The sequence below is a fragment of the Dromiciops gliroides genome, chromosome 5 (genome assembly GCF_019393635.1).
Source record: "Dromiciops gliroides isolate mDroGli1 chromosome 5, mDroGli1.pri, whole genome shotgun sequence".
In the NCBI taxonomy this organism is placed as follows: domain Eukaryota; kingdom Metazoa; phylum Chordata; class Mammalia; order Microbiotheria; family Microbiotheriidae; genus Dromiciops; species Dromiciops gliroides.
In genome coordinates, this window is record NC_057865.1 from 104,996,547 (window position 1) to 105,015,882 (window position 19,336).

The following is a 19,336-nucleotide window of genomic DNA, read 5'->3' on the forward strand; positions in this document are numbered from 1 at the left end:
TTTCAATGTTAGCTTTGTGTTGTTAGTTTTATTCTGTGGCTTCTGCTCTCTTTACACTCCTTTGGGGGGGGGGCAATGAGGGTTAACTGACTTGCCCAGGGTCACACAGCTAGTAAGTGTCAAGTGTCTGAGGCTGGATTTGAACTCAGGTCCTCCTGCTCTATCCACTGCACCACCTAGCTGCCCCTACACTCCATTTTCTTAAAAGTCTTCCATGGTTCTCAGACTTCCTCCCACCTTTCATTACTCTTGCTGTATAGTGGCATTCTATACTACAATTTAAACCATTTTCTAGGTACATATTTTGTGTCCTGTTCTTTGTTTATTACAGAAAATCCCATTTTAAAAAAGATACCTTGGTCTTGAAAGTGATTTTATCTTTTCCATTCTTTTTAGTGACTTAACATTTAAATTTTTTTCTTAAGTAAGTTTACAAGGTTTGTTACCTTGAATTTCTGGGAAGACAATAACTTTGTTTAGGGTGTGTCAGCACAGGAAAATGATCAACTATATCTTTGACTTGCTTTACCCCTAGTTAAAAATAGTTTCTTTCCTAGTTAGACATGGGGTTCCCTCTGTATCCTTCCTAAGGCTTTAAACTTATTTTAAGCAATTTTGTTGCATACTTTAAAAAAGTTATACATAATTTGGCATCATTAACACTTAAAAATGAACTTTCACAGTTACTAAAACAACTGAAGTCCCCTTTGCCCCTTTCTATTCTTTTGTCTATTCTCTCATATATAGTGTGTGTAATCTGTTTCTTCTATTGTATTATTTGCTAAAACCCTTTTTTAATAACATTTTTCTTTGTAAGAAGCTCTGTGGCCTAGTTAATAAAGAACTGGCCTCATTCAGGAAGACTTGGAGTCAGGTTATATAGAGTCTTTGACTCGATCTACTGTGTAAATCCTGGGCAAATCACTTAATCTCTGTCCCAGTCAATCCTGATATTATAAGCCACTTTGTATCTGAATTGGTAGAAGGAGTTTCCTCACTGGGAAATACTGGACTTTGAATATTGCTTCAGCCAGTTACAAGTTAATGCAGCCTCTCTTAGGCTGGAAATAATAGTGCCTTTCTAACAGAGGCAGCTAGGTGGCACAGTGGATAGAGTGCTGGGCCAGAAATCAGGAAGACCCTGGGCAAGTTAACCTAGTTTGTCTATTCCTTCATCTGTAAAATGAGCTGGAGAAGGGAATGACAAACTACTCCCATTCTCTTTGCCAAGAAAATCCTAAAGGGGATCATGCAGAGTTGGACATGACTTATTTTTAAATTTTGAGTACCTCCTATATGCAAAACATTTTCCTTGAAAAACAGATTTGAATATAGACCTTGCCCTCAGGAACTTAAAATAAAATTGGGAGGAAGACATACATATAAATGACTGATAAAAAATTCTCCGGAGAAGTCTACACAAAGTATAGGAAAAATTTGAGATGTGAGAGATCATTGGTTGGGTGGGGAGTGGGGAACATGGCATGGGATAAGGTCAGGGATGGAGGAAAGGGCTAAAAGGGTAAGGAGAGGCCACTTCCAGTCAAAGGTGGTGGCAAGAACATAATGGAAACAAGATCATGGAATAGAAGACTTCATAGTATTATATGAGATAAGGCTGGAAAGGTAGGTAGGGGGCCAGATAATTGTGCCAGGATTTGAATCCCAGTATCAAGAATCCTACTTTATCATATAAAGTTCAGCCAAACGAACCAACATGTCAAAAAAGTTTGAAATTGCATTCAGTCCCCCACACTTTATTTAGGTAGGCAAAAAAGGAAAGCTGCTTCATTCTCATAGCTTTACTTATGGATCAAGTTTGGTCATTAAAATCTTACAGCATTCATTTTCAGCTGTTCTGTTCTTTCCATATACAGTGTAGGCCAAAGGTCACGAATATTTATTTAATAACTCCTTTGTTTTTTGGTTTTAATTTAGAGTACCATAGCATCATGTGTACATATATAGGAAATGAATTTACATTTCAAGTGAAAAATAAAATCTCATAAATGGAGAAAAATAAAGAAAAATATTTTTCAAAAAGTTATTAAAACATCAGACCCCCACCGTGACTTTTGGCCCACTCTGTACATTGTTGTGTTCATTGTTTTCTTGGTTCTGTTTATTTCTCTTTCGCATAAAATGTTACCTTTTACGATTAATTAGAGGTTTCTGCCACCAGATGGCAATGGTGTTTCAGCAGTGGCCAGGTAGTCATTAAAGCTCTTTGCCTTTAGAATTGCTTACTTGAGGTAGAGGTAAGTCTTTTTCTCCTGTTTTGCAAGAGTTGAATTTTTTATTAAAACAGTTAAATTCAAACGTCCAAGCAGGGTTAAAAATACACAGCTAGTTCTTATTTTCAAAAAAAGTAGTCTAAGATAGAAATAACTTGCTCTCTAACCCTTAGCAGTTTGGTCTAACACCCAGATCTTATGCCAAAACTTAATATGAATGAGTCTAACCTTCTGCTAAATTGTTTTCTTGGAGGTTAGCAGCAACTCATTAAATAATACCTTGTTTGCAAACTAGTTGGTTAGACAACAGGAGGAAATGTAAAGATGAGAAAGGGGCCCAATTCTGAGACTTCGGTGATTTGCTAGAGCCCATGTGTCTCACAGCTGTTGGCTTTCTTTAATGAGTGTTCTTACTATCATAGACTTGACTTGGCCAGAAGTTTCTTGGCACTATTTAGAAGCAAAGAATGTTAAAGCTAAGGTTGAGAGAAGATGGTATTTTATCCAAAGCTTTTCATTTTATAAGATGAGATCATCATCTTATCTTCCCAGTTGCTTTTTCTTTAATAGTATTTTTTAAAAAGCACTTGTGGAGCAAGAAAGAGCCCTTCTATATCTGTCTCATTGTCCTTTCACCCCTTTATTATTGCTACAAGTCAGTTGCAAAATATTCCTGACTAGGAAACACAAAACTTTGTGACTTCTAGAAGGTCATTTTTTCTTGCTGTTATTATCTGTCTAATATTGTACTTCCCAAGCAGCTTTCTAACAACTCATAGCTTGATGTTTCTCAGATTTTACTGACATTTTAAGTATATAGTAGTCCATTTGGAGGTCATTGAGGTCCGTTTAGTCATGGGGGTGGGGTTCTGCTTCCCATGCTTCTCTGAATTGTCTTACTCTTCAGTAATCCATTGCATTCATTTATCTTCAGAACAAGCCATTTTATATTATTTACTTGCCTAGGATCCTAAAGTGATTTTGTGATTTGTTCTAAGTCAGTTATTTCAAACTTGTTTTATGTTTGCTTTTATGTCGTTTGAAGTATTTTGGGGGTGCCTATCTCTGTCCTAAGTTATAGGGAACTTAGCGGGTGTTTCTAATATATTGCTATTTATAAATTAAAGGCTATAGCACTAGTCTTTGGCATTAGGCATTTATTAAATCATATTAAATATTAGTAAAAATAGCGCATGGCTCCAAAAGTTCAGAAGCCCTACATTACCCAGGACAGAGAGGAGACCCAGGTGTGACGGGTAGCTGCTCCCTTCAGCGTCCCATCCCAGAGAGTAGTGTGGCTGTCCCCTTCAGCATCCAAGACCAAGAGAGAGAGCGTGAACTCGGCGCCCCCACCCCCCTTTCCCCAAGGATTTTATCTTCCCTCCAGTAGAGGTGGGTCACTGCACCTTGACCCAAGCTAATTGGCCAGTAACATTCAAGTCCATTGATTGGCATGACTTGAGGGTGGTCCATATCAAAATGAGCCGTACCCTACTATTCAGGGTCTATGAAAGACAGACTCTCTGGGCTTTTAGGTAGGTGTGATTCTAATCTCATTGTCTCTATTCAGAGTCTGAGCTCCAACTTTACTGACTTTGGGCTGGTCTTAAGAGATCAGGCAAGGTTCCCTCAAGTGGGGGGGGGGGCTCTTGGTCCCCCCAAACTCCATTATTTTTCTCATACTTCATGGCACTCATCATTTCTAAAGAGAAATTATATTGGGTTTCTGCAGTACCTCTGTTGAACCACTATTTAAATCCTTCCTCTTCAAAAAGACTCATGGATAGATAAAGCACCGGCCCTGGATTCAGGAGTACCTGAGTTCAAATCTAGCCTCAGACACTTGACATTTACCAGCTGTGTGATCCTGGGCAAGTCATTTAACCCCCATTGCCCCTGGGGGTGGGGGAGACTTATGGATAATGATTACATATTTCTCCCCAAAAAGGATAGGGCAGTGTGAGATCCTTTCTCCTAAGCACAAGCAAGGGAAAAGGGGAGATTAGGTTAGAAATAGGGATTGAGGTAGCCAGATATAAAAGAAGGTAAGTACATGCTGGCATCTTTTTGCACAGATTGAAAACATATGCCAGCTCTCTAGTCTGGAGAGTTTTAGCTTGTGGGAGCAGGCAAGATACTTCATTCACATCAGCATTGTTGAATATATTTCACAATCAAATTCAGTGGGATGCTTTCATAATTCAAACAAATGGAAATTGGCTCTCCCTGATTAGAGCTGAATTTTTCCAATAATGAATTTAAAGCCAGTGTCCTGTTTATCTACATGTTGACTCCAACCACACAATGATCAGCAACTTTTTTAAAAAATTTGTTAGATATGAACATACCAAGCCATTGAAACGAGAAGAAGTGACTGCTGCCAATCTAGCTGCAAAAACCGACCTGCCAGCCTCTTCAAGCCTCCCAACACTGGTCGAACCACTTGCTGAAGCCAGTACTGGTGAAGCTGGATCAGAAAATTCAAATTTTGCAGCTGCAGGAGCAGGTGGGGAAGACTGGGTAAATGCCATTGAGTTTGTTCCTGGGCAACCCTACTGTGGACGTGGTAAGTATTTCAAAGGATAAAATTAAAACTGTTAGGTACATAGTTTGTTAGCTATAGGAGTTGTGACATCCCTCTTGCAATTGGGTATCTGTGCTGGATTATAGACTGGATAAATCAGTGATGAATTAGAAACTTATATTGTCTTACCCTGCTGAGAAAACAGTATTAGAAGTATATTTTTCATTTATTTCTGGGGTTAAAAAATAAAATGAATTGGAAAAAATGCTACGGATTTTAAAAGTAAAAGTTATTTTGTATTCCTGCCCTTTAGCCAGGAAGATGTACATTACTTTTTTTTTTTTAACATATTATTTTAACCTTCAAGGCCCAAAATGTATAAGATTCAAACATGAACTTAACTATTTTTAAAATGTTTCCCAGCAGCCCCTTCCTGCACTGAAGCACCCCTGCAGGGCATGGTGATCGAGGAAGAATTAGAGAAACAGCAAACCAATGTGGAAATGAAGAAGCAGCTTTGCCCCTACGCAGCAGTAGGAGAATGCCGTTATGGGGAGAATTGTGTTTATCTTCATGGGGATGCCTGTGACATGTGTGGTTTGCAGGTCTTGCACCCAGTGGATGCTGCCCAGAGATCACAACATATAAAAGTAAGTCGGCAAGGAGACTTAATACATTAATGGAACCCTCACTTTTAATCTGCTTGACAACATGATCGTTTCTTTCTTCATTTTGTGAATCCATAATGTTTTAACCTTTTAAATAAAATTAAATATTTCATCCTACCTACAGTTTTTTTGTTAGACTCTCATTTTGAGAGATGTTGTCTTTCTGTGGAGAACAAGGGGTACAGAGGAAGAATGGGGAAATTGGGTAGGTTCCAACTTCTGGAACCAAATCTTCATAATATAATAGAGATTTTTGTGTCTGTGTCCATTCTCAGAATATCAGTTTTACCTTTGTTCAAATGTGAAAAATAAAAACACATTTTAAAATACAAGCATATGTGGTTTGGGCATTATTCTCACTATTATTTCCCATTGGTGTATATACTCAAGAATAAACTAGAGTTGATTATCTGTATATGAAAGATCTAACCCCAGTTAGATCATAAACTCTTATGTCTCACTTTTCTGTTACCTCTAGTTCAATGCATTGCAAATGGTTAATAAGTATTAGTTGAATGAATTGCTAGGTTTTTCTCCCTTATCCTTTCTTCTAGTCTTGCATTGAGGCTCATGAAAAGGACATGGAACTTTCATTTGCTGTCCAGCGCAGTAAGGACATGGTGTGCGGGATCTGCATGGAGGTAGTCTATGAAAAAGCCAACCCTAGTGAGCGCCGCTTTGGAATTCTCTCCAACTGCAGCCACACCTACTGTCTAAAATGCATCCGCAAATGGAGAAGTGCTAAGCAGTTTGAGAGCAAGATTATAAAGTAAGGTTCTTTTCTGATCTCAACCAGTCAGGTGTAGTAAACTCAACTTGTGCTAACTTAAAACAGAGTGATCAAGACTTCACTTAAATAAAGCATTGTAAAACTTAATATTTTAATGGAAATTTTTTCTTCATATTTCAACTGACATCTTTGTTGGCAAGATGCATTCTTATTTGGATGTGGGAGCTTTTTGTAGCATTCAATGGGGTATTTATATACTGAGTAGATTTTATTATATTTAATTGATAGCCTGGTAAGGCAAAGTGAATCCAATAGTTCCAATCCTTGTGTTCCCTAACATTTCTCCTCTAATGGGTCTATCACTACATAACAATCTACCATCTTTTAGATATTCTCATTATTGGGAAAAAAAACACTGCAAAGTCCATAAAGATACAAGAAATAAATTCAATTAAATGAAAGAGAAAGAAATCTATTTGAAATGCCCTTTTTTTCCTAAGTTATTTTGAAATGCACTGGCCAGACACAGAATAGAATTCCTTAAACTCAATATCTTATCTCCTAGAAGAGTTTCCCATGTGTCTCTTCCAGTGATGCTTTAAATCTGCATGTGGCCCACCTGGATGTCTCCTAAGAAAAAAGGTTCATAAGAATTTTTCTTGGGGGTCCGGTGTGAGACAATGAGGGTTAAGTGACTTGCCCAGGGTCACACAGCTAGTAAGTGTCTAGTGCCTGAGGCCAGACTCAGGTCCTCCTGAGGCCAGGGCTAGTGCTTTATCCACTGCACCACCTAGCTGCCCCAGAATTTTACATTTACATTGTAACCTGTGCCTTGTTTTCCTAGGTCCTGCCCAGAATGCCGCATCACATCAAACTTTGTCATTCCAAGTGAGTACTGGGTGGAAGAAAAAGAAGAGAAGCAGAAACTCATTCAGAAGTACAAGGAAGCAATGAGGTAGGAACCCTAGAACCTCTTCTCAAGTGCCCCTGGGCACTCTTGGAAAGAGTGGTGCCTTTTCATGGCCTCACACAGCTTTAGTCTCCCTCCTTAGCTTTCCTCTCTCTAGTATACTTTTCCACCCTTGGCCTAATTCCTGTCTCTCAGGCTATGTTGTAACATAGTGCTTAGGCTCCTTGCCATAGGACAATCCTCCTAATAGTACTGGTTTGCCCAACTGTACGATCGAGTTGAGGGGTAGGGGTGTGTTTTGTTTTTGTGAGACTGCATTTGTTTTTAATAGGTATGTGTTAGAAGTGATGGTAAGAGAATTTAGACTGTTAATCCCTTTCATTTCTGACATCCTGTGATGTAATTAGATTTTTTTCTGCCCTGGTTCTAAGGAGCTAAAATCACTAAATAATATCATTGTGAAAAGAATACTTAAACAAATTGGTGTCAAAATTTGCTTTTACATGTAATTTGGAAAATAAAATTCTGGAAAAAAAAAAGAAAAAAAAGAAAGCAGCTGACCCATGAAGGAAAAAATTTAAAAAGAGAATGCTTATTTGTAGCATTTCTCCCATATAATGTCCATACTCATCACATTCTGTCTTATTACAGGTTTAATAAATTAAATGATAGATTAAAGGACTGAGTTAGATTTCTGTGAGAAAAGTTGTACAATTTTGTTGTTTTCCAGCAACAAGCCATGCAGGTATTTCGATGAAGGACGTGGAAGCTGCCCATTTGGAGGGAACTGTTTTTACAAGCACGCGTACCCTGATGGCCGTAGAGAGGAGCCTCAGAGACAAAAAGTGGGAACATCAAACCGATACCGGGTAAATCTTTTTCTGTCAGTATTCATCTTCAAAAGGTTTTATATTGGAACCAGAGAAGGAAAGAGAAAGATTACTACTGTGTAGGAGCCTAGGTAGACCATATCTGCTCTATTAGAGAAAGGAAGGGATATGAAAAAGAGTATAGTAATTATTCCCTAGCATTCTAGGCAACAAGCAGCTAGAAGGGAGCATTTATTATGGAAGCCCCATATCAGAAGTCTGCTTCCACATGCCCATTGGCATGTTGGGAACTTTGCCTCACAAATAGATTAGAGGACATTTATCAGCAGTGCCGTCCCTACCATGTCCACCATATCTCTTACAGGCCCAAAGAAGGAACCGCTTCTGGGAGCTTATTGAGGAGAGGGAGAGCAGCAACCCCTTTGATAATGATGAAGATGAGGTTGTAACCTTTGAGCTGGGCGAGATGTTGCTTATGCTTTTGGCAGCAGGTGGGGACGACGACCTGACGGACTCTGAAGACGAGTGGGACTTGTTTCATGATGAGCTGGAAGATTATTACGACTTGGATCTATAGCACCTTTCATTGGAGTTTGGACTTGTCTGCTCAGCCTCAGACAGTAGCTATTTCCTGTGGTGTTGTGGCAGTGCCTGTGTTTCTCTCCTAGGCAGGCCTATCAATTCCAGGTGCTGTTGTAATAATTTTTACCCCCCCAGGGTCTGTCTCCCTTTCCTTCCCAATTCCCTGCCTTCTTCTCCCCCAGGAGTGTGTTGTTTTCTCTGTTAAAAAAAATAACAAGAAATAAATCTTAAAGTTAGTTTTTGTAAAATGAATTTAACTGTCAGACAGTTAGCTTAGGGTTTGTTGCATCATCTCTGTTTTCAACGGGATTCACACAGTTCCAGGTTAGTGTTTACAGAACTTCCACACTCATTGAAGAGCCTAGATACAAACATGAGCAATGGCCATTCTGGGGGAGGGGAGCTGGGGATAGGGACAGGAATAGGGGCGGTGGGATAGAGGAAGGAATCTAAATTGGCCAAGTAGTCTTTTGTCACTACCTGACTTAAGACTGGTTACTTCAGATTTCTGGTCAAATCTCTATATTTGGCTGTTTTTCAGCTGTTCCCCACCCTGTAATTCCACCACACGCACTTGTTCAATTGTGGTTTTGGTCTCTTGTTTACTTGCACATAACTTACTACTGGGTAACCAGAACCAGGTGCGAATGTGTTCAGGTTTTAGTGTGTTTAGCGTGAAAGGAAAACTGTTTGTATGTGAAAGGAGAGAAGTTTATCAAATAAATTGCAGAATTGGCTCTCAAGGGCTGGGAGACTTGGGTGGCTCTGGGTGTGGTTGTGTATGTATGTGTGTGTATGTGTGTGAAAGAAAGCTTTCATCCCTATATTGGTGTATTTCATCCTGGTATAGGTGCATGAAATCTAGCCTCCAGTCAGATGGGAACATTGGTTTAGTGGTCTCAGCCCAGTCTGTGGCAGATACTGATCCTAAAGGACACAGAGGTAACTTGATATTTGGTAGTCACAAATATAGCAGTGCTCGCTCTCTCTGTCTATATAAATAGAGAAATGGGGTTAGCCATAGAGTGGCACCATCTGGTTATCCAGAATAACAGCACAGTTTGGGACTCAGTCACATGGCTCACTTTATTTAGTATTGTATACAATCTTGAGCCTCTCCAAATAAGGCACTTTGGGGAAAAAATCTTTGTTCTCATTTGAGAGGTTTTGGGGGTTTTTTGGGTGGTTTTTTTTGTTTTTGTTTTTTTGGTGGGTGTTTGCCTTGTTCCACCCCTGAGCTGTGCCGGTAGCATAGTATAACAACATCAGTTTGCAGTACTAAGCCTTCCTTAAGGGGACTAATCCATGAGAAGAGCTCAAGTATGTTGTTACCAGATTCCTTAAGGAGGAATTTTAGCTTTGTCATTTGTTGCTCTTTTTCCTGAAGTAATTCATGGAGGTCCCATGATCTGTCCACCTACTGCTCTGGTTCCTTGGACCTACCCATCCTTTCACTTTAAGATAAAACAAGTAATTGTTGCAGAGGTCTCTGTATTTTGCAGCTGCCTTTTTGTAAGAAGCACTTTTCCCAAATAAACAACAGAAAAAAAAATAAACAAGTAGTCTGTTTTTTCTTTAATGAATCAGTTTGAAGTGTACAGATTTCAGTGTATACCCATTTGTTCCCTTATTGCCATTGAGTCTTTGATCCCTCATCAATTAATCATATTCCTGTTGATGTGGTTTCATTGAGGAAAATGCCACCTTTCACAATTTATTTGGCCTTCTGAGGAAAGTATATGAAATATAAATAGAGAGAACGAAAACACTTTTAAGAACCCTGCCAGCTGAGACCACCAAACTATTCCAGGTTGAAAAGAGTTGCAAGATGATCACTGTGTAAGTAGAGGCCATGTCCTTTTGGAAAACAAGGCCTAGGCCACAGCGTCTCCTTGCCAGAGGGCATTACCCATCTTATGCTAGAGTGTGCTTGTGGCATGAGCATGGTTTCACGTCCTTAACTAACTTTCAGGAGGGTCACCAACCACATGCTATACTTTCGTAATGTATTTTCTGGTAGATCAACCCTTTTGCTTTGTGCTTCTCTGTATATGCATATATTCTATTTTAATAAATAAACTCCATTCCCGTGTTCCTTCACTCATATTGAAGGAATTCAGGTAACTTTTTAAATTGCATGTTTGTGAGAATGTAACTCAGCTTTAACATGTGTAGAAAAATTTATGCTGTTAAGAGTGCCCCCATATCTAGCAAATAGGTTTGTTGTGGCGGCCATATTAATAGCTCATTCTTGCCCAGCCATGCAGCATGTTGCTGAATTTTATGTAGCCAGAAGGAATTTATTCCCCTTTCAGGCAGAAATAGATCTGCCTTTCAGCTGCTAGAATTTGGCATCAAGTCATTCTGGGATTCCCATCCCACTTCTGAATCGAGGTGAGGAGCTAAGGCGATCCCATTGACAGGATGTTGTGGTTCAAACTCTTACTACTACTTTCTGTAAGGTCTTCATGTTTACATTGTGCTTTTAAAGTTTACAGGGCACTTTCTTCATTTGATAGGAAATCAGGTAACCATTCTTACAGATGAGGAAATAGACTCAGAAAAGCTGAGTGACTTGCTCTTGGTCACTTGGCCATTAAATGTCAGGTAGGATTTGAATGTAGGTCTTGTGACTCTCAAGTCCTGTATGCATCCCACTACACCGCATTGCCTTTTTGCAACCAAAGAAAGGTGCTGTAGGACAGAAGGAGCTGGTTAGTTAGGCCTAGAAAAAACGTCCTCTAGCGGTCAGTTAGGCATTTCTGGGCTTATGGGGAAAATGCTATTGTTAGTGAAGTTGAAGTGAGTAATTAAATTATATTTAGGACTTTTTAAGATTAAATGGATGCTTAAGTTCTGATTCTGAAAACTACTTTTCCATGGTCATTCTGATTTCTGCTGACTGCAATGAAACAGTTTTTCCTTCTCCAAAGCCATCTACCAGCTTGGCAGCTACTGTTGTTATGACTAATAATAATAAAAATTAAAATAGCATGTGGCGCTTTAATGTTTGCAAAGGCCAGTACGAATATTATCTCTTTGTGTCCTCAAAACAGCTCTGGGAGGTAGGTGCTATCATTGTCCCCGTTTTACAGATTGGAAAACAGGCAGATGGTGGTTAACTGACTTGTCCAAGGTCACACAGGTAACTACTAAGGATCTATGGCTAGATTTGAACCTCAGGTCTTCCAGATTTCAGGCCCAGCACTCTCCACTGTACCACCTTGCTGCTTTCTAGTAAAGGAGGCCAGAAGGAAAAGATATAATCTTTCCTTGTCTTCCTCTCTCCTTAAGATATCTAAACTAAGGTATAAACCAGTTCTCTACAAAGGAAAGTGTCAACCCAACCCTTATCTTATTGACTAGGTGAGAAATTATTCATAATGACTCCACATTCCCTATAAGGTTGGATAGGTCTTGACACAGGTGTCACAGCAATCCCTTTTAAGGACAACCACATAGGACTTTTGCCTTAATAACATGGATCAGATTCATTTCCAAACTGTAGTGGCTAAGGACGAGAAGTTCTGGGAGGTCTCCTTCTCTACCTGTCCTCTATTTCTGCCTACTTAAGATGCCCAGTTCAAATTTTGCCTTCTTTGCCAGATTGTATTCTCCCTCCTGAACTCCTATAGTATGTCTTTATGACTTGAAAATATCACATTCTTCCCAAGGTTATTTATGGGCATGTCATATGGTAGGTACAGGTTGATTGCAGCATGTTCCCCCTGATAACACATAAATACAAAAAACCTCATCTCAGCAAATAACGAGGAGAAAAACAAAAAAAAAATGGACAACTGAATGATATGTTGGTACCCCACCAAGATAGTAAAAGGAGAGGATGATCTCATGGAGGGTTTTTAGACAAGACTACTACAGAATAAGAGGGCTTGGGGAGTTTTGACTTTTTTTTTTTTGCAGGGCAATGGGGGTTAAGTGACTTGCCCAGGGTCACACAGCTAGTAAGTGTCAAGTGTCTGAGGCCATATTTGAACTCAGGTACTCCTGAATGCAGGGCCGGTGCTTTACCCACTGTGCCACCTAGCTGCCCCTCGAGTTTCAACTTTTAAAGCGCCATATTATGTCCATCTCTAGTGCCCCCATTGCCCAAATCAGATTCCTACAGGCACTGCTGATAAAGTCCCATTTTCTCCTGCACAACCACTAACCAATGTGATGTAAGTGCAAGGCAGATGACAAAAAATAGAAATAAAGCTTTATTCAGGTCATCCATTTTCTGAACTACAATCTATACTGAGAGAATGTAGGTAGAAGTAGGTTCTACTTGGTCTCTGCCAGGCTCCACTTCCACCGAGAGTGTCTGAAATTGTGACATGTTAAGCTAGACTAGGAAGACATTCTACACTCAACAAATGGCTCTATCAGCACACTGCCACAACTTAGGTGAGAGCAAAGGTTGGTAGGGATTTGGCCACTGATTCAACCCAGGAGCCTCAGAGTCTGAAAGGCTGGGTCTGCAAAGCACTGAATGAAGTCTTGCAGAATTGGAGCTGAGGCTGGCAGGCTTTGCACCCAATACATTTAGTGCCTAAGACAAAAAGCCTCCTGTTCATGGTGGTTTTAGGGCCTGGCCTAACACTATCACCCTATTGAGATTCGATATGGGGATGAAATGAGATATTCTTAAGTCAGTGGACAATTAAAGGTTTACTTAGCCCTGACACAGCAAGGATACAGTGATATTTGTGTTCTTTAGATCATGTGGGGGCCCTAGAGATGGATAAACCCTGATCCTCTCACAGGTAGCAGTAGTTAGATTACAATGTCAATATCCTGGCTCTGACTCCATTTTGGCCTCCCTTGGTGTCCTCTGCATCTTCCCACATTCTATCCTCCCATCAGGAATGCTGCATATACCTCCATCCAATCAGAATCTATGCCAGGACAGCAATACCTGTTACACGTTTGTGGTTCCCACCTTCCTCAAGCCTCCTTCATCTCTCCCAAAACCAGCCCCCCCCCCCCAATTATACAGGATAACACAAGTACAACTGAAAAATGCATCATAACCAGCATTTACCAGGATGTCACAAAGTAATAGGCAGTTAACCTAAATAAACAGTATACTTGAAGGTACTACAGTAGGATTATGTGCTGCCAACAGAGAACATAAGTAGAAACAGCACACATGGGAGGGAAGAGAATAAACATTAAGCACCTACTATATGGTTTTATAAATATTTGATCCTCACAACCCTGGGGAGTAAGTGCTATCACATCCCCATTTTACGATAAGGACACCAGGGCAGACAGGTTAAGTTGACTTACCCAGGGTCATTCAACTATCTGACACTGGCTGTGAACTTAGGTCTTCTGACTCTCCAGAGTGCTACCTAGCTGTAAATTTCATACTGTGTAGACCAATAAAATGGTTATAACTCATGCAATGTGCAACATAATGCATATAGTCTCAGCAGCATTTGTATAGTAGAGCATATTAAGAATCTCTGTGAATGACATCCATATTAGAGGTGCATATAGTAGGACCAATAGCTAGTTTACATGTAGTATACAATGTAAACAGTTGAGGATAAATAGCAAATGGCCATTGATGATGGCATTTCCATCAATGTCTATCTTTTCTATCTGCAATCCTTTCTTTTAATTATTTCTAGAACCTTATAAGTCAGCCTGGTTATTGTCAGCATGGTCCTGGCATTTCTAATGTTACCTTCTGTAACCCTTGGCATTGCCATCCTCATTGGTCTTTGTCCCTTATCCTGAGCTTTTGGATAGTTCAGTCTGGCTATCCCAGCCTCCAGCTGTCAGATTCTCCCAGTGGCCTCCAAATGTAAGGCATTAGTAGGCAAGAAAGGCTCAACTCCTGGATTCAGTCTAACCCTCCTTTAGATTCCCTTAGGTCTCTTGACCACCTGAACCTCATAGACCTTTCCCTCCCTCATAAGAATCTGATTATCTACACTGGAGCCATTATCCAATTCAAGCAGTCCATCTACAATGGGCTAATGGAATGGATTAGGCAAGGTCTTCACCAAAGAGAAGAGGCTTTTGTGGGATGCAAAATGCTAGGTAGATCTGCCCTCTAGTAAGAGCTTATAGAGCTACACCTAATTTAGCTCAATTGGTTTTAGGGGAAATTCAATGTTCTGACTGGGTGGTGGTCATAGCTACCCAGTTGTACCTTTTTTCTAACCATTCCTTGTACCCATTCTAACCATCTCTTCCCCAGCCCCTGCCCAACACACACCTTATTTCTCTTCAACTCATATTCAAAAAAGACCAACCTTTGTCTCTGCTTAGTTGGAAAAGAATGAATTTTGCCTGAGTTGGTCAGGTGATGGACACTAATGAGAACTTGCCTCAGTTGAAGCTAAATAGTCCTTTATCTAAGAATGTAACCCAAAGGTATCTCTAATGATATACTGGTAAATATTTAATAACTGAGGGGTTTTTGGTGTTTATTTTTTTTTTTGAGGGGGAAATGTACTCAGACATACTTTTAAATTTAATCTGAATTATTTATTTTCTCCATCACTTTAGTCTAGACCAGAGGTGTCAAACCCATGGCCTGAAGACCTCATACTGCTATTAACACTCAAGTGTAGCCTGAACCAGATTAAAACGTAATTGGGAAATATTAAATGAAATAAGTAAGAATGTAATAAAATATAGATAAAATGACATTTTAAAACTAAGTCAATATGCTGCCCAAAGGGATCCTTATGCATGGATTAGCAGGCCTATTTCTATTTGAGTTTCACACCACTGCTCTAGACAATCAATAAACCAGAAATCAAGCCTTGATTTGCCCATTTCCGAGGTCTAAATGCTTACACTGAAAAGTTAACAATTTGCCGGCAGGCTCCAAGCATAGCCTGAGTACATCTTGTCTCTATTATCAAGGGTAAGAAGATATTATCCTCTTTGTGTAGTGATGGGGACTGAACCAATATATTATTGTCTGAGGTAACTTCCAAAGGAGGAAATTCCCTCTACCAGTGCACATCAATACCTTCCCTGTGATCTATGGTCTTAGTTTACTAAAGCACTGAGAGTTTAAGTGTCTTGTTGGGGTTACAGTCAGGATGTCAGAGGCAACCCTGGAACCAAGCCTTCCTGACTCTTGAGACTCTCTCTATTCACTGTCTCAATATCTCTCTATAGTGGTACCTTCCATTTATTGTGGAGAAAATAGGAAGTTCCAGGATCCTGGCAGTGTGGTGAAATGGAGAGTTGGATTTAGACTCAAGACCCGTATTCAAATCCTGCTTCCCCTAGTTATTTCCCATGTGATTTGGGGGGTGGGGTGGGCAATGAGGGTTAAGTGACTTGCCCAGGGTCACACAGCTAGTAAGTGTCAGGTGTCTGAGGTCAGATTTGAACTCAGGTCCTCCAGGATCCAGGGCTGGTGCTTTATCCACTGCGCCACCTAGTTGCCCCTCCCTTGTGATTTTAGGCAAGTCTCTAAACTTCTCTTGGGCTTCAGTTTTATATTCTAGAAAATGAGGGAGCTGGACCAGATAACTTCATAGTCCCCTTTAAGCTCTAAATCTGGGATCCTATGATTCTGGCCCAGTTGGAATTGGGTTTGTTTGCAGGTTTCCAAGTTTCTTATGGCAAATATCAATACCTGAGGGCTTTAATTCAGTGATTAACAAAGACACTTGTGAACTTACAACCTTCTTATGACAGGCATTAACACCCAAGGGCTTTGAAAGGGCCAAGTTGATAAAGGGATTCCCAGGCACTAGTAGTGGAATTCTCTCAAGGATAAAGTCCTGCAGAGGTGCCTCAGCTCAGGAATGACTGTTGGTTTTCTGCAAAATCCAAATTGATCCCAAATGTCAGTGAGTCCTTAATATGGGTAAATACGTCTGTCTCTAGGTCAGTGATGGTGGTGATCAATGACACAATTATTCCAGCTATACTGAACTCTCTTGGGCTCTTCTCCACTGTAATAGCGGGTTCCATTGACTCTAATTATATATTGGGCATGGCTTTACTTCCTGCCAGGTGCCTGTGCTCTGCTGCCCCAGGACCTTTCCCCATTGTCAACTGTGATGAATTCAGGCGGCTGACGTATTCCTGATATCAACCAGATGCCAATGTGACAAGGTCAGTCTTGTGGCTGCCACATCTATTACCTAAGTCTACTTTAATGGTAGTCTATCTCCATTGAACCCACATGTTCAGAGCAGTACCTGGCCCTTAATAGCCACTTAATAAATGCTTGTTGAATTGGTTGTATTGAATGACCTCAGTTTTTTTAGGCAACAAACTCCCTTACCTCACAATTATGACTTCAGGACCTAGTTATCCAGTCTCTTGTTTTTACCAAGTCCAGCTGGGGATGAGTGAGAAGGTTATAACATCTAATGTGGGCTCTACTTGGTCATTTTGGTAGACCAATAATTTTCAAATTATCTTTTCTGGACCTATTTTCCAGGTCAGCAGTTTTTCCAAGAAGATAGTTCACATTGCCCTCTTTTTTTATTCATTTGGATTTGCTTTATTGTATCTTGGTTTCTCATAAAGTCACTGGCTTCCATTTGTTCAATCCTCGTTCTTAGGCAATTATTTTCATCAGAGAGCTTATGTACCGCCTTTTCCATTTGGCCAATTTGACTTTTCAAACTGTTGACATTTTTCTCATGTCTTTCCTGCATCACCCTCATTTCTCTTTCCATTTTTTCCTCTACTTCTCTAACTTTATCTTCAAAGTCCTTTTTGAGCACCTCTATGGCCTGAGACCAATTCATATTTTTCTTGGAAGCTTTAGATATAAGGGCCCTGATGTTGACATCTTTCTCTGAGGGTGCACCTCAATCTTCCTTGTCATTGAAGAAACTTTCTATGGTCCTCACCTTTCTCTGTCTGGTCATCTTGCCTTTCTTTTACTTGACTTTTAGCTCCGTAAAGTGGGGCACTGTTTCCAGGCTGCAGTATCCTAAGCTTCAGAAGTCCCAGGTGGTATGATTTAAGGAGGTTCTTCACTTGCCTGTTCCCTGGTCCGTAGATGACCCCAGACCAACTTGCTAATCAACCAGCTTTGTGTGTTGTGGTTATCAGCTCCAACAAGGCTGTGCCCCTCCCCGACCTGGGCCACTGCTACTCAAGCCTACCTTCTGGTTCCCAGCAGGGGTGAAAAACCCAAGTTTTGCCTCAGCACCAGCATAGACCCCTGTAATCTCCTCTCTGCCAAGGGCTCAGCCCTCTCACCAGACTATGAGCTTAGTTCCAAATGACACTAGTGCTTCAGCTGATTCAGAGGCTCTGGGGGTCTCCTTCTCTGGTGAGGCCTTCCTGGGACTGGATCTGTGCCAGGGTGACTGTGGGGTTGGGCTCCACTCCTGTCTCAGCACAGCAGCTCCCTCCTTCTGACCTTCCAAGCCGTTCTTGGTTAGAAGATGATTTCAGCACATTCTTCTGTGAGTTTTGCTGCTCCAGGAATTATCCTATGGCGTTATTTAGATGGTTTTTGAAGTGATTGTGTCATGGGTTTGAGAGTTCACTGCCTTTCCTCCACCATTTTGGCTCTACCCTGGAAGTCTTCTACTTGGTCATTTTGAAGGGGTAGTATATGAGTTCTTTGTATGAGGAACATCAAAAGGCCATTTTGGACTGCAGTGTAACTCTTAGTTACAAAACACACCCATATTGTGTATCCTTGCTCCTTCTAACTTACACATATAACCCAGAACCCCCTGAAATTCTTGAAATTCCTATGAAGGTCAGATACCCCAGAGTTCATTTTATTAAAACACTATAACAATAATAAGTAACATTTAGATAGTCCTTAAAGTTTACCAACAGCTCTATGTATGTTATGTCTTTTGATTCCCCCAACAATCCTATAAGGTAGATGCTATTATTACTCATATTTTACAAATAAGGAAACTGAGTCTGAGAACTCTCAGGTTCACATAGCTATTTTGTGTTTGAGACCAGGCTTCAAACTCAGGTCTTGTTAACACCAGGCCTCTCCACTTTGCCATACTCTGGTTTTGTAAAGTTGATGTGATGACTGTAACTGCTATGAGAGAGTTCATCCCGATTTACAACTCTGTTCCTTAGACTCACAAAGATTGGCCTGAAGTCTTTGTTCAGCAATAGCGCTAACAACCAGCATTTAGATAGATTTTTAAGATTTGCAATGTGCTCTACACACATTGTCTCCTTTGAGCCTCAAGACAATTCAGTAAGGTAGGTAAGGAAAATATCTCCATTTTCCAGATGAGGAAACGGGGGCTTAGGTTCAGTGATTTACCCAGAGTCATAAAGCTAGAATCAGAAGCAGGATTAGAATCCAGTTTTCAATCCAAATGCAGTTCTCTACTCACCTGACCATACCATGTCTTTATTTTTATTTATTCGTTTATTCACTTGTTTATTCCTCCATTCATCCATCTATTTATTTATTTGTTCATCTATCAAATTATTTATTAAGACTGGTTCTCCCCATCTCACTCAGACCAGTACAGGTGCTACTTAATAGCCTGATTATACTTATCATCAATGAGCTCTGACACATCAGTGAGTTGCTTCCCACCTGGGCTAGTTCTCCCCTCCTTAGACAAACCAGTCCCCACCTCCCTCCCATCCCAAAGATTCACCATGTTGATGCTGCTCTTGGTACGGACACCCAATAGGCCAACCCAATACTACTCATAAATCTGGAGTGCAAGAGATCTACCAGCCTCAGTTTCTCCAGTAGCTGGGACTACAGGCATGTGCCACCACACCTGGCCACACTATCTCTTTATTTTTGAGGGGATGGGGCAGTGAGGGTTAAGTGTCTTGCCCAGGGTCACACAGCTAGTAAGTGTCAGGTGTCTGAGGCCAGATTTGAACTCAGGTCCTCCAGAATCCAGGG

At 40.5% G+C, this 19,336-nt stretch overlaps 1 protein-coding gene across 3 annotated transcripts in view; it reads left to right on the forward strand.

Moving 5' to 3' along the window:
- Positions 1-10,037, forward strand: part of MKRN1 (makorin ring finger protein 1) — a 32,845-nt gene extending 22,808 nt beyond the window's left edge. Inside the window, exons 3-8 of one of the 3 annotated variants that reach the window (XM_043966255.1) lie at positions 4,571-4,800; positions 5,182-5,408; positions 5,981-6,195; positions 7,001-7,111; positions 7,797-7,935; positions 8,388-10,037. In XM_043966255.1, coding sequence (XP_043822190.1) covers positions 4,571-4,800; positions 5,182-5,408; positions 5,981-6,195; positions 7,001-7,111; positions 7,797-7,935; positions 8,388-8,405 — 940 coding nt within the window. In that variant the 3' untranslated portion in view covers positions 8,406-10,037. Of the gene's footprint in view, positions 1-4,570; positions 4,801-5,181; positions 5,409-5,980; positions 6,196-7,000; positions 7,112-7,796; positions 7,936-8,260 lie in introns of all 3 variants that reach the window. The other 2 variants (XM_043966254.1, XM_043966253.1) reach the window with 2 other exon arrangements.
- Positions 10,038-19,336: the final 9,299 nt, after the last annotated feature.